Below are 15422 nucleotides of genomic sequence, written 5' to 3' on the forward strand. Positions count from 1 at the left end.
CCCAAGAACTCTTTCATTATATAACTGAAGTAGAAGAGAGGCCTGTGACAGTCCAGAGCAGTAAGGTCTGTGATGCACTCAGCAAAACTGCTGATGTCAGCAGTACAAAGACCTAACAGCAGGAGAAACAAAGACTGAATTGCATTGTTAGTGATTACACTTAGAACCTGGTCAGGAGTGGTCTTACCAAGGCCAAGAAGGAAAATCTTTGGCACAAAGTAAGACATTTAATGAAGTTATAATTGAGGCATGCTGAGCAGTGCCACTCCTGAGGTGCTGTTCATGGGCTGCAGGTAAGGGAGAGACTTTCACCAAACACAGGAGAAATTTTACACATTTCTTAATATATTTTGGATATTCCTTTAGCAATCTTTAAAAAACTTACCAAATTCTGGGGTGCTCTGTCTTTGAGTGTCCTTTTTTTGAGTGTCCTTGCTTGTCCACGTTAGATAACGTCATCTCACTATAGTTTCAGCATACCAAAAAGCTACAGCATCATGCTTTCTTGCCTGTTCCGTTTTGGAAACTACCTTGCCAGTGCAGATGAGCAATAAAGCATGAAGAGCAGAGTGAAAGCAGATATAAATTGAATTTGACCACCTCCATATCAGATGTGAGATGTGTGTCTCCAAGCAGAGCCATCTTAATATAATTAAGCACATTCTACTAGCAGCAGTCAAACAGAACACAGTAGAAGTACAAGTTTTGGGTTCCTGCACTTCCCCCTTCTCATCCTGTTGACATTTTCCACCTCAAATACTGAATTGCCCACACCACAGCTGTGTCACTGCCAAACTGATCTTCACTGCAGCATCAGTTCTGGGCTTAAGCCCACAGCCCAACCCCTGCTCCCAGGCAGAGGCTGCGTGCACCTTCCCTTTCTGTGACTTGGCCACAAGGGTAATGAGTTTTGCCAGCAAGAGCTTGTAGCATCAGAAGTTGCCCCAACAAGACTTTCTGCAGCCCCTCTGACAGCCTGAAGACAAGCCTATTTAATCCAAAGTGCAGGAGAGCAAGTTAAGTGGCAGCTAAAGTGCTGGCACATTTGAGCTTGTTCCAAAATGGAATAAAGCAAAGAAGCTCTTAGAATAATGGATGCAGTAATCAGAAGTACATTTTTCCTTCACTAGCTATTTATTGGACTTACCTTTTGATTCTCAGCGAGTGAATTGTCACTACTAGCACAAACACTGTTAAACACATGACTGATAATTTAGTGTGAAGGGGCTTAAGCTGCCGAGTTCTCTACAGATGCAGAAACTGAAATCAGGCGCATTTAAAGAGCAAGTCATTTTCCTCTGGCTGTACATCACAGCCAGCCTACCGGTTTTGCTCTCTAGTTCAATATGATCATTGCTGACCAGGGAAAGAAGTGGTACTGCAAAGTTTCATAAAATACCCAAAGTTGTATTGGGAGGGCTCATGAGGCTGGGCCTTGCCCCACTGGATGTACGTATAATCCTGCCCAGGCATCATCTGCTCTGCTGTGCTGGTGCCAGCGGAAGGGTGAGAAACGTGCAGGGTCTGTTCCTACCTGGTGTAAGTGGTTTTCTTCTCAACTATATCAGACTCATAGAATCGTTTTGGCTAGAAAAGACCTTTAAGATCGAGTCCAACCATTACCCAAGCACTGCCAAGACCACCACTAAATTGTCTCTCTCAGCACCACATGTACACGTCCATTAAATCCCTCCAGGTATGGTGACTCCATTACTGCCCTGAGCAGCCTATTCTGGTGCTTGACAGCCCTTTAGGTGAAGATATTTTTCCTAATATCCAAACTACATCTCCCCTGATGGCACTTGAGGCCATTTCAGTAGCTGCATTTCACAGTTCCAGTTTGGAGCCGGCTCTCTTCTGGGCTAATCCTTTGCTGCACTGTGGCATATAATCATACTTTTCCTAAGAAGAACAGTGTCAGCCCAAGAGGCCACCAACACAGTCTGTTCTACCAAAGGCGGTTGCTCACCCCCCTCTCTGAGGGCAGAGCTTCTTCCAGTGGCTGGCTCAGGTTCCCCAGTTCCATGCAAGAGATGCACCAGCAGTGCCAAACCTACTTCTCTAATGCATCTTAAATTGAAAACAGGAAGTGAATTGCTCACTTGGCTGCCTACCTAGTGTGAGGGGAGAGCTGCATGCACCCAGGGGAGATGTCATCTCCCTTTGCGTTATGTTCAGACAATACAGGCTCTGGCAGATGTGGTTGAGCACCAGGAATCCTCGCACACCTAAAACGTCCTGGAAGGACAGTGTGTCAGTGAACACACTCACATGCACATACTGGGTGCAAGCAGAATCCGTGAGGTTTTTCAGAACACAACTGTAATCAGTGCAATGAAAGTTCCTGTACAGCCCCTGGGTATCTTTCAGTGTAATGAGGTGACTGGCTGAAAAGCACTTGAGAAGCTTTACAAAGCTAAGAATGGATTTACCCCCAGCTACAACCGGCTGTTCTGGAGGGACGCAAGGGGGGAATTGCTCAGACTCGCAGTAAGACAAGGGAAGATGCTGCAGACCCAGCTCCTATCCTGCCTTCTTCAGCTCCACAGTTTTCAAACTCAGGTTTGGCAATGGAGGAACCTTATACGAGGAAAATATATTTAGTGTAATCCGTGTCCCTGCTTTGCAAGGCAGTAAACCTTGTACTGCAGTGTTCACCTAACAGCGAGAACTTTCTGGGAGCTCTCTAGCTGGGTCTGTTAAGGCATGCCAAGGATCTTTTACTGCTGCTAATCTTCTAATCATTTAATGGCTCCCTCCAGTTAGGGTATGAATCAGCAGTAGGTGTAACATCACTGCACATCACTGGAAACGGAGCTCGTCCTTCCCCTCCAGCAAAAAATCCACAGTCTGCAGCACTTCATGGAAAAAGTGGGAACTTCTTTGCATGCTGAGTTAGTCACCATGGATGAACCAGTGGTGACAACCTCATGGCCCTGCAAGCAGGAACAAATACATTTGTAGAAGCTACAAGGCTTCTACTAAGCCAAACTCCAACCTTCCCGCTGTTTCAGTGCACAAACTAGCCACCCATGATCTAGACATACAGCCAAGTCATTTGCAGCAGGAAGCAGCTGATGTCCCCTTCTCCCTCTCTAGAGCCTGTTCGCCCTTAGCTCCATTTCTCTGCTCACTCTTACCTGTCTTGAAGAAGTGTGTGTGAGCTGTGTCTCTTCCTGAAGCAGTTTTCTGAACTGATTGTAAGCTTTTAAGGAACTATGTTTTCTCCCCCTCAGATCCTACATGTCATTCCATGTCATGGAATCATAGAATAGTTAGGGTTGGAAAGGACCTTAAGATCTTCATGTTTTTCCATCTCTGTCTCACCCAACCACTCAGACAAAATCTGCATCATAGCAAGACATAATAAACCACTGCATCCTCTTTGGAGGCCTTTAATAAATAAGTGGTAAAATGGTGCCAGATCTGTGCATCAGGGCTCAAGAGACAAGGACTGTGTTTCAGGGCTGATGTTCCTACAGCACGACTAAAAGACTTGGTGCAGTTTCTCAGGCTGGCAGCTGGGGATCTGACCTTCTCAGCTGTTGCAGGGTCTTTGTATTGTTATAAACCAGAGAGTGAAACACAAGAAAAACTGACATGGATACTGTGAATTGTGGAAGCGTGGTTAGCAGACAAAGGTCACGTTCCCTTGACTAAGCTTGGTCAGGGACCAGTTCTGTAATGATGGACACAAGAAGCAATCTCAGCTGTTTGGTCTTAGCCGAACTCTGAGGCTTGTACTGAAGTTACCCAGGCTGCAAGGCCTAACCTTAGGTTATTAAGGGTCAGCTACGTGCAGTAGGACGAAGAGTCTTAGTAAGTGAGAAACAAAGAGGTTTGGTAAGTCGCTCAAGGTTAGCAGGATGTAGGAGCAGGATGGTGAAGTTGCAAGAAGCACGCTAAAAGTAGCAAATGTAACAGAAGGCAGAATTTTCCCACTCGCTTCTAATCTTCCAAGAATGTGTGTATGTAGCAGTTTAATAGTACATATACCCTGGACTTAAGCAGAATGAACGGATCACTTTTATCAATCGTATTGATTGTGCTGTGTTCCCTCCGCATCGCGACGACAGGAGTCTCCAACAGTGAATTACAGGCTGTGGATAATACAGGGATTTAATCCTCTTTAGCTCTGGTGAGCAGGTTGGTATGACATTTAGCTCCAGAAAACCACTCCTGTTGTAAAAGCGACCTCTGCCTTGCCAGTTCCTCTTTTGTAGGAAACTGGTTCTGTGGGAGAGCATAGGAACTAAAACAGAACATAATCCCTATGTCTTAATACCATCGTGCATGAGTCACCCTGACAAATTAAGTAGCTGGCTGTGTTACTGCTCGGCAATTTAAACATTCATTTCATGCTTGACAGGAGAAAACATTGCACAGAGTAGCAGTCCAGTAGACATGCAGGGAAATGAGATGGGAAATGGCCTGTGGCCATTGAGTACTTTCTCCAGTCGCAGGTTTGCAGTTGGACTTCCATGGGATTTCAGGCAGAGCATTGCTTCTTTTTAGTGGCACCTTCTGCATCATCTTGGGCACAATTTGGTGAAGAGATTCTTCTGGGGGATGGAAATCACCCCGTGTGCTTCTACATCTCAGCTAAGGACTTCTTCAGGCTTTACACAGAGTACTTGAAATGAGAGGGGAGGGAAAAATAGTGAGTCCATTGACTTTTAATCCCAGCTTTCAACTTCTTAACTCTGCTGCCCGTTACATTTTGTTTCTAGGGCAAAAAGCAGGGCCACACTATGGCTAACACAGAAATGTAATCCCCCCTCCTCACAATCTCTCTGTGGAAGAGGAATAGATGCAGAACTGCTTATAAAAGTTACCATTAGAGCACTTTTATCACTGTTTCATGGCTAATCTTCCCTGCCAGCAAGGGGCAAAGCTCCCACCAAGCTCTCTTTGGCATAAACCAAATCCTCCCACCCCCAAATAAATACATCAACCACTGGCTCTCCTTTACCTCTGCTTTGACAGCGGGGCAGGGCCTGATGCAGGAGCTGTGTTGACGTAGTCTGGCTCATCATCCAGGCTTTCTGTCTGCAGAACTGCAAGTGAGGGATGGGAAGCACTGATCAGTGAGTGGGTTGATCTAAAAAACACATTCACACCAGAGACATGCTCTGTGCCCTGCCAGTGTTTAGCCTTTGGTGACAATGTGGCTTTGTGCCTGGGCTAAGAAACCTCAGATCAGCATCAAGGTCTCCTTGAAGGGGATTCAAAATGGTCACAGCAAGCAGTGAGCATGGACAGCTTTTCAGAGCCAAAAGAGATGGCTAGATTTAGTTTAGAGAGTGTGCAAACAGGATAACAAAAATCACTTTACTTACACAGCTTCCAGTCCAGAGACAGAAAGCTCTTGTATATGCATGTATATGTTCACCACTATCTCCCAGGACAGCCTATCAATAAGCTTCATAGGAAGCCACATGTTAAACTGCTGTTTAAAGGTTAGCTTAAGAAATGTGAACCCCTGACTACTGCAGGACAGTGCTGGGCTGACCAGTGTTGTTCAGAGTGTTGGGATGTGCATGCTGCACATTTCTCTGTCAAAGGGGATTACAAGGCTGAGCTTGCACTAGGGCAACTTCAAAACCTAAGAGGGTATAAGACATGAAGAGCAACATCCTCCTGTAGCATCCCACAGGGCAGGGTTTAGGCACAGCCACCTACAGAGTAGCCTTTTGAGTACTAGAAACACCACACCGCCCCACAGCAGTATTCAAGTACGAGTGCATGTAGCCATTTGCACATTGCCTTATGTGTTAAACACAGATGACTGGGGGGGGGGCAAATAAGACGGGGGCAATGGCTGCATTGCTGTGAGCATGGTCTGTACTGCTCAAGAGCCCATGAGCCCCATTCCTGCTTAGCAGACAATTGCTGGGAACATACCTTCTGCCTGATGGAGTTGCCATGTGTATATTGCCGAGCTGTTCTCATAGTCTGCAGCATCATCTGTGACCAAGAAGAGTTTGGACAGGATGATGCTGAACAGCAAAGGGACTAAAAATGGGCCTTTGTGACACCCCCCTCCTACCGCCCCATGCACGTGGCTGAGTTTCCAGCCAGGCGGCTGCTGTCCTGCCCTACATCTGCTGATGCTGCCTCATTGCTTTTCCAGCCTCGACCACGTGCCTGGGTATCGGCACGCACAGATGGGATCAGGCTGGTCCCTGCTGCTCCTGCTTCCCCTAATTCCTCTGGTGGGAGCAGGGCAGGCTTTAGCACTGCAGAGAGCGTTGTGTTAAATCTCTGACAGAAACCAAATTGACTTCCTATTCTGATTGCAACATCCCAGGGCAGAAGCTGGAAGCCCTTAAGCTGACATTGTGGTCCAATGCCACCCTCCAGCAGCTCACTGACTGCAGGCTTCTTGGGCTGGACATGGTGACGAACCCCATGGTGAGCTGGGGGCTAGAACTGTGATCAGTCTTGGCTGTAACAACACTCAAAACCTCGAGGAGCAATGCAGCCCCCAGACTGCTGCAGAAACATCCAAGTCAAAGGGATCAGTTGGAGATGAGCTCTCATCCCCTAAGTATTATCACATGCATCTTCCTGCAGGAAGCAGAAACACTTCAGGTCTGCTCTGTGCCTGCAGCAGCCCTGGCACCCTGGCTACAACAGGAAGAGCTGAGCCTGTGAATGAGGAGGGTTTCCTGAGCTGAGCAGGTCACCCTCCCTCTCTGCACTCCCAGGTGTGTGTGACACACGTGAACCACAACAGCAGCACTTACCCAGGTCAGAGCCCTGAGACGCTCCAATGATGATGTTTTGGTAGGAATGGGAATCCTCCTCTTTTTCTGGTGGAGATAAGAAAGGGGAAGGGACAAAGGACAGAAGGAAGAGTAGGTGAAGATCCCTCAGCACCTGCAGGAGAGGGCTGTTTCCCACAGAGAAACACACATTAGGTAAAACCCATCAGTCTTTGTGACAGCCTGTGCTGACCCAGGGATGGGGCATCCCCAGCGTATGTGTCATTGAAGCACCATGGGAACACCATCACCAACAGCATGGAGCCACCCAAGGGCAAGCAGTGGAAGCTGGTCCTGAGGCACGAGGACTTTCCCTATGGACAGGAATAAACCAAATAAGCAGAATTACCAGCCCTACAGCAGCCCTGAGGTGAACAGGGGAAGATGAAGAGTGAATCCCCAGGTTCCCAGCGCAGGCTGGCAGTCAGAAGGGGTTTTTCCTTCCTGGGGAGCATTAAGTTTGCAACTGTGAAGTCGTCTTGGGCTTCTTGGTTCATAGAATCATAGAATAGTTAGGGTTGGAAAGGACCTTAAGATCAAGTTCCAACTCCCCTGCCATGGGCAGGGACACCTCGCTCTAAACTATATCGCCCAAGGCCTTGTCCAACCTGACCTTGAACACTGCAGGGATGGAGCATTCACAACCTCCCTGGGCAACCCATTCCAGTGCCTCACCACCCTAACAGGAAAGAATTTCCTCCTTATATCCAATCTAAACTTCCCCTGTTTAAGTTTGAACCCGTTACCCCTTGTCCTGTCACTACAGTCCCTAATGAAGAGTCCCTCCCCAGCACCCCTATAGGCCCCCTTCAGATACTGGAAGCTGCTATGAGGTCTCCAAGCAGCCTTCTCTTCTCCAGGCTGAACAGCCCCAACTTTCTGAGCTGATCTTCATATGGGAGGTGCTCCAGTCCCTGATCATCCTCGTGGCCTCCTCTGGACTTGTTCCAACAGATCCATGTCCTTTTTATGTTGAGGACACCAGAACTGCACACAATGCTCCAAGTGAGGTCCCACGAGAGCAGAATAAAGGCGCAGGATCACCTCCTTTGACCTGCTGGTCACGCTCCTTTTGATGCAGCCCAGGATACAGTTGGCTTTCTGGGCTTCTTAGTTTCTAGGAAGAAAACTGAGCCCCATTCCAAACACATCAAATCTAACAGCATCTGGAACCAAAATCAGCTTGGAATAATTTAAAACTCCTGACGCCTTTATTCTGTTGCTGGTTATTTAAGTCCTGGATGGGCCCATGAGCAGCTGAACCATATATTGCTAACCTCCAAACCCGCACCCACTGGTGCCAGCACCACCACTGACACACAGCCCTTGGTTTGGACACGGCCCCTAAGCTGGGAAACTTTACAGACCCCATAAGCACCACTGCAGCCCACCCTGGGACCCTCAGTGCTTCTCCAAAGCCTCACTGGTGGGGAGCAGCACCGAGCTCAGCCAGGACAGGCAGTCCCTGAGGGGTGAGGGCTCTGCTGTCTAAAACCATGCTGGGCAGGAGCGGAGGGCATTAGCCAAAGGAGCCACTCAGCCCAGCTCTGCAGCAGCTTCACACGTGCATTGGCTCTAGGCAGCCCTCAGCCACTCGAAAAGCATTACAACTAATAAGGGATACAAACCCATTCATGTTAATAACAGGGCAGTTTCTATTTCTCCCCTGCAGCCTCTTTTTTTTTAAATAAGGTAAATTTTTTGGTAAGCAAGGTATTTTTCCTATTTTTTTGTTAATCTCATTTTTTTTTATGCCCTCCCCCCAAGCCTCTTTATATAAAAATAGGATTCCCGCTTTGAAATTCACTTTAGATAAAAATAGATCAGTGTTCGAGTCAGTCCAGAGAAGTGCTGGGTACCCAGGGAGGTGGGAACATTGCAGAGATGCAGTATTGGCCTTGCAAAAATGCACTTGTATGGAGCAGTGTGTTTCATCCCACTTCCACTCACCGGCTCCATAAACCAATCACACAAAATGTCTGAAGGTGTTCCTTTGGCAAAAAGCTTTGGGATGAGGATGTGCCCATTCCCACGCTTTCAGCCAGGCCCATGTGGGGCTGCAGCCTCTGCTCACACAAACCAGACTGGGCTAAGAAGAGGGAAACGGCCTCACTGCCCTGAATGGTCTTGCAGTGATGGATAATTTGGTGCTGAAACAGACTAAGAACAGTGTTTTGTGCAGTTAGAACCAAGAATAAACTTGGGCTGTCCTGATACAGCCGAGAGAGAGACTGGTCGGGGCTTGGGCATCCTTCAAGCACCACAGCTCCACTACACCCCTCAGTGAACACGATTCCTGGATTCATGCTTGCTTCAAGCCATATGGCAATAGTACACAGACCTGGACAAGAAGAATCTTGTGAGCTCCCTGAGGCACCACAGCTAGGCTTGTGGCCTGAGAAGAAACCCATCTCACTCACATGGAGGCCTTACCATTGGGTGGTGTGAAGAGCGTGGCACTGTTGTAGTAATCCAGAGATATGGGCTCCCTGCAGGAAGAGCAGCCAGAGTTAGCTCCTCTTGCCCACAGCCTGAGCTAGAAGAGAGATAGGGCTGCACTGGGACCAGTACGGCTCTGCTCCATCATGCTGGTGGGCAGCACCCGGCTACTTACACATAGGCATCATCACCTTGCAGGCAGTCTTCTGCAAGCACAAAGGGTTTGCCGTCAGCATGGATACCACTGCACGGACCCAAACCAGCATCCCAAAGCAAATGCCCCAGGCACAGCTAAAGCAGATGTCCCCGGCACAGCCCCCAGAACCATCCACACGCAGAGCCAGGAGGCTGGAGCAGGGGGAGGCAGCCCCGAGAAAACCAGGGCTCATGGACAGATCCTGCCAGCTGGCAGGGAGATCAGGAATATTCTCCCTAGTTTGGGAAAGGAGAGCACAGCCCCATGCACCAGTAATCCTCTTAGAGTCAGCGTGTCTTACATGCAATCACTACACTAACCAAGCCCAGCTGCAGCACTGGCTGCCTGCATGTGCCCATTAGTTCCCATTCCTGTAACTTCCCATCACCTTCCCTCCCCAGACCCCTGGGCTGTAGCATTTACCTGTCCAGAAATCCCGATACCTGGACTCGGCCCTGCTCCCTGGGGAAAAGCAGAGGGATGCCTTACACTCAGGCTGACCAATGGGAACAGTTCAATGATGGAGCCACTGAGCATGCTGGCATCAGCAGCTTTGTCCCCACACGGCTCTCTGGGGCCAGGGGACACGGCTGCAGGACTGGATGCCCCAGATACTGGGACAGCCAGGGGTGATACTTGGAATAACCTGGCCCTGTGGCTCTAACCAGGACTGCTCAGCACTGGATTTTCAACTCAGACCCAGGCTAGGTCCTGTTAAGCATCACTGTGCAGCACCATGAGTAGGTGCTACTAACAAGAGTGAGCTTTATCATCGCCTATCTTGTTCCCAGGATAACACCCCACTGCCCTGCCTGGGTCTGGCCGTGAGTAACCAGCCTTGCAGAGGCTCCATCTTCCCAGTGGGAGCTCCCAGCCGGCACCTACACAAAAGAGCCAGGATTCGCAACATCCCCATTTAGGAATTCTGTGGTAGGTGCTCCCCTGTCGATGGGGAGAGCATCGCACCAGCGCCCGTCCCAGGGGGATGCTCACCGTATCCAGCGTGATGGGTGGCACCGAGCTCCTTGGTGGTTTTCCTGACAGAGGGAAAAAGGAGCTAAAATTCCAGGTTGTGCAAACAGCAACAGGGTTACAAACCACAGCAGTGACTAAGCCAGAAAGACCATGTGTGAAACCTGCCTGCAAGGTTATAACAGGATACACATCGAGCAATATGAGATGAAGAGTTTGGAGTCAAATCCCAAGATGTGCTTGAATACTGCTGCGGGGTTGTTGCAGCCATGGAGTTCAGGAGGGGGTTGGTGACAGGGAGAAGGGGATTTCTTGTGCCAAACTGCTTATAAGCAAAGGATGGCCACTTCTTTTCCATGATGTGCCTGTTGTGTCCAGCCAGAGCTCATTTCCTTGGGTTCAGGTTAAATAGTTGCCAGTAGAATGCAGCCAAACTGCAGAAAATCCAGAAAAAGCCTAAACCCACTATTGACCATCAATAAATTAAGCAATCTGGTCTAGCTGAAGATGGCAATGCACATGGCGGGGGGGGGGGGGTGGACTGGATGAGCTTTGAAGGTCCCTTCCAACCCAAACTGTTCTATGATTCTTACACCATCATAGCCTAAGTCACATTTATATGGTCCAGAACCCAATCCCAAATCCAAAACATTTGCATATCTGGCTGAACTTATCCAACCTTGGCTCTGCAGCGGGATTGTGTTTGTTTGGGGTTTGTTACCTACCTCACTATTGATAAGTTCTCAGGTTCCTTAACTTGTTCCAGCCTTCGGGTCATAGCTAGCACCAGGAACAAAACAGGGTGTTAATGGTCCGTGTAGCAGCCGGTGTTTCAAAGAGCACAGAGCATCCACTACAGCGGATCCCATGGTGCTGGCCAGCATTCTTCTAACACACCCCAAAACAGCTTCCAAAGCGTTCTTTTCAAGTTCATAAATGGCCAAAAAGGAAACAAATGGAGGGAAAGCTGGTGTCTGTGCAGAGGGCTGAGCTGGCAAACACACACCAGAGGAAGCTCCAACCCCAACTGCTGCCTTATTGCCTGCTCTCCCCCAAACCTGTTTGATTTGGAGCCTTTCCCCTGCTCAACACCCCTCCCTTCACACTGCAGGATGCATCAGTACGTTGTGATGCTGTGGTATGGCTGGGCTGAAGCAGACTTGCAGGGGGTTATGGAGCTCGGACCCAGCCAGGTCCCAGGAATGGGGCCCTGCAGATGGTGACATTTAACACAGACCCACCAGCAGCTCGCATTGGGATCACAATCAAAAGGTCAGTGTCTAACCCAGCTTGCTGCAGGAAGCAGGAAGGGGGCGATGGTTAATGACTCACTATCAGTTTGGGTTCCCTCACGCTGTTGTTTGCACAGGGTGAGCAGAGCCGTTTGAAGAGCCCCAGTTAATAAGAGACTGCGCTTTGATGACACTGCTTCAGCGATCTATTTTCAATGCAAAGGGAGATTCTCCTCCTAGAGCTCAGAATTCACACACCTAGGAGCATCTAAGGTGGCTTTTACAATCTCAGTCCTATGGCATTTCATCGTCTGTCTTCAAGGTGACTCTATTTTTACTTCCTCCCCATTCTGTTCATGGAGGACCTGCCCCCTGCAATGTAGGAGCCCCTGCAATGATCATACTCACTGGAATGGGATCGGATCACCTCAAAACTCTGCCGGCTTCTGAGCCTGGAAAAAACAGAGGTATAAACTCAGCTGAATTTTGGGGTCTATGCCGAGGGAAGCAAATGCAAGAGACCTCCCTGTTTGGTGAGTGGAGGGAGGAGAACACAGCCTCCACAGTGGACTGGATGAAACACAGAGGGAGCATCACTCAGCACATCATTCAGGGCCTGTTAGGAGCTGGAAACAGTGTCCCAGGCTCCAATTTGTCCCTTTAAAGTCAAGATGTGCTTATGGGCCACTGGAAGAGCAGCCAACGTCAGCTCAGAGAAAGACTTGGGATGAGGAAAACATCACTTAGGATAATTCCTGTTCTTACACTTAATGAATGGGTTAAGGCCAGAAGAGTATTTTCACCCACAAAAAACTTGGGTGTTCACCCATGAAATGGCTTCAAACCCCACTGATTCACCTCTGCCACCGTCCCCACCCCTCCCAACATCCCTTAACATGAACTTGAAAGCAATAACATACAAGATCAACAATAATAACACAGATGCCCAGTATCCACGTTTTAGTTAACACAAGAGCTGCTCTTTAGAGCACAAGAGGATTCAACAGCTCTTCCACTGCAGGTGCATATGGGTACCTATTAACTCCGATTTTGGGACCTGAAAGCGTCCCCTTCCTCCCCTTTCCCCTGGGTCACCCTCTGTCCCAAGCTGGCGTTCATAGCACTGAGCTGGCCATGGTAGATGAGGTGTCCAAGGACCTCACTGCAAACATAGGGTTAACCTACTCTGCTTGCAGAAAGCCTGAACTACCCCAAACCAGCTCTCTAACAGGAGCAGGCACCACCACGAGCCTGAAACCAAACCACCTCAACCAGGTATCAGATCCAAGGAGTCAGGACAATTCAACACAAGCCCATGGGGAACGGAGCCTGCGCTGGCTTTAACATTGGTCTGCAGTGGACCACATCAGAGCTTTCACCCATCCTCAGCAAGCAGAGCCAAAACAAACACCCTGACCCCACACAGGCCTTGCAGAGCCCCTCTGCACCGTGTTTACTTCTATATCAGAGGTTACAAGCCAGCTTTTTCACTCTTTCCTTTTATCACCAAGCTGTGGTTTGTCTGTTGCTGGGGTGCGGTGTGTACAATGCATTTCCTTCGCTGCCCGTGCTGCAGGTCAGTGGTTGCTGTGGCTCAGGGTCCCACCAGCACCAGCCAAGGGCCTTGTTTATGAAGTTACCAACCTCTCTACCTTATCTCGGGGCACAACAGGGCAGGATAAGGACTTGCCCTTCCAGTTCTCACAGAGCTTCTCCCAGCTCCTGAATGACTCGCAGGAATCATGGTCAGAGCTGCAGTGTCAGTTTGGGTTATTCCTTTCTGCAGCCCCCAGGCTGGGACACGCTGCCCTGCATTCCCCATTCTGGGGTTATTTTATCCCAGTTGTGACCCATGGAGTGGGTCTGGCTCTGGCCAGGTCTCACCCTGAGTGAGCTGTCTGGGGAGAAAAAACAAAGGATTGGGAAAAGCAACTTACTGGCTCCTCTGGTCATTCAGCTGCTTCTCTCGCTGCGTAGCTGGAAGACAAGGAGAAAAAAGCCCTTAGAAAGCAATCAACTGGGAGTTAAAGATCAGAAAGACCAATAAAACACATTCACAAACCTTCCTCACCCAGGAGCATGCAAGGACAGCAGAAGCTGCAGTCATGATGTGGTTTTGACTGATGCTTTTAAACTGTGCTTGTATTATCTCAGACACCAGAGCAAGTGACCCATTCCTGTCCCTGAACTGCAGCCTCTCTGCCCCAGTAAAGCCCACACTGTGCTCAGAGGTGGGCTCAAACCCCCACTAAGGTGGGTGCTCACCCATTCTCTTTGTACTTAGTGTCTATCTGAATTCATCTCCCAGACTCTCCTCCCGTGCTTCCCCTCCTCCTGCCCATGTGCCTCAGAGCCTCTGCATCCGGAGATGCTCCTCCTGGGTGGGTTTTCCCAAAGCCACCCACCACAGTGACCAGGGAGGGGGGTCTGCAGCCCAGGGTGTTGCATCCACCCCAGGGAAGGGATGCTGTGAATCGGGGGATCCTTACCCCAGTTGCTCTGTGGCCACCAGCAGAGACCCTTCAGAAACCTTAGAGCATCCCTGCAAGGGCAAAGCTCCTTGAGCTGGCACAGGGCTGAGCAGAACCAAACCCCCCTCCCCCCCCCGGAGGGGATAAAAGACCAAAGGGGTGCACAGGTCCACAGGCAGCACCCAAAGCACATGGTCAGGGTCTTACCTGAGCGCTGGCACTTGGCACAGATGCTGATGGCAGCCCCCAGCAGCATCAGCGTGGCGGCTGCCCACAGCAGCTCCATCTGCACCATGGCCTGGCCTCATCCAGCCTGAAACAGAGCAGCAAGGGTAGCCTGTGAACACTGGCATGCTTCCACCCCCCAAACACATGCCCTTTGCCTTCACAGCCCCAAAGGGCCTGGTGCTTGCTGAGGGTGCAGGACAGGCTTTAGGGTTGCGTTACAGGGCGGCAGAGCAATGCCCTTTCCCACTGCTCTGGTCCAGGGCCTGTGCTCCAGTGCTCCACTAAGACCTGGAGCTAAACCCCCATTTCACTGCAGAGAAAGAAAAGAGACTCATGAAGATTGCCTCAGGACACTAGCACAAAGAGGAAAACCACACTCGGATCTGCTCCTTCCCACTCCCATAACACACTTTGCCATCATCAGACATTGTCAGAAGATACCATCTGTTAGTATCTGGAAGAGAGGGCAAAAAGGGCACCTTTGAGTATTCTCAAGTGCCTCCAAGACCTTTGTACCAGAAGCTTTGGCTGTTTCCCTGCAGCACGGAGTTACTTTAAATGTTAAATCCCTCACAGTTTTTCCTGCCTTGGGCTGGCTCAGACACCAGCTCTTCCCCTCCCTTCCATGAGAGGCTCTTCCACAAACAGCAGCCAACATTTTGTAATGATCAGCATGATTTGGCTTCAGTTTCTTCCTTTAAAATACAAACCACCCTATAAATACCCCAGCAACCGCCTGCTGGGAGCGAGAGGGATCCCTTCACCCATTGCTATTCCCCAGGGATGGATTTTTCTTTACTTACAGATTATTTTAATCTATTTTTGGTTTTTAATAAACTTCTCCTTTGGCCCCGAGGGATGGGGAGACTTCAACTTGCCAAAGGCCAGGACGTCGCTGCTCTGCCTGGCAGGAAGATTTCCTATTGCCTAACTGGAATCTCCCTTATTACAATTTAAGCCTGTACTGTACTGGTATAGCCACTGTGGTTAAAAGGAGGAAATGTGTGTATATAGATTGGAGGCAATACAGATATATGCAAAATAATTACAATAATTAAAACTATTTAAACAAATAGCAATAAAAGACAATAGCAAACAGCCTCTTGGTTCTGCCCTG

The 15422-nt window shown here is 49.3% G+C and overlaps 1 protein-coding gene across 3 annotated transcripts; it reads right to left on the reverse strand.

Annotated features, from left to right (window-relative positions):
• Window positions 1-4589: 4589 nt before the first annotated feature.
• LAT2 (linker for activation of T cells family member 2) lies at window positions 4590-14518 on the reverse strand. Of its 3 annotated transcripts, XM_061355485.1 has the most exons (10): window positions 14285-14517; window positions 13544-13583; window positions 12015-12058; window positions 11100-11154; window positions 10396-10439; window positions 9826-9864; window positions 9382-9412; window positions 9201-9256; window positions 5905-6815; window positions 4590-5057 (listed from the first exon to the last, which is right to left on the reverse strand). In XM_061355485.1, the coding sequence occupies exons 1-9, from the start codon at window positions 14370-14372 to the stop codon at window positions 6631-6633; spliced, it is 582 nt and encodes a 193-aa protein (XP_061211469.1). In that variant the 5' UTR covers window positions 14373-14517; the 3' UTR covers window positions 4590-5057; window positions 5905-6630. The 3 variants fall into 3 exon arrangements, with proteins under 3 accessions (XP_061211469.1, XP_061211470.1, XP_061211471.1); XM_061355486.1 differs by lacking the exon at window positions 9826-9864 and having other exon boundaries at window positions 14285-14518; XM_061355487.1 differs by lacking the exons at window positions 4590-5057; window positions 5905-6815; window positions 9826-9864 and having other exon boundaries at window positions 8572-9256; window positions 14285-14518.
• Window positions 14519-15422: the final 904 nt, after the last annotated feature.

Source organism: Neopsephotus bourkii, unplaced genomic scaffold, assembly GCF_033783945.1.
Source record: "Neopsephotus bourkii isolate Nb327-2 ecotype Australia unplaced genomic scaffold, CSIRO-AGI_Nbou_v1 NB_804, whole genome shotgun sequence".
In the NCBI taxonomy this organism is placed as follows: domain Eukaryota; kingdom Metazoa; phylum Chordata; class Aves; order Psittaciformes; family Psittacidae; genus Neopsephotus; species Neopsephotus bourkii.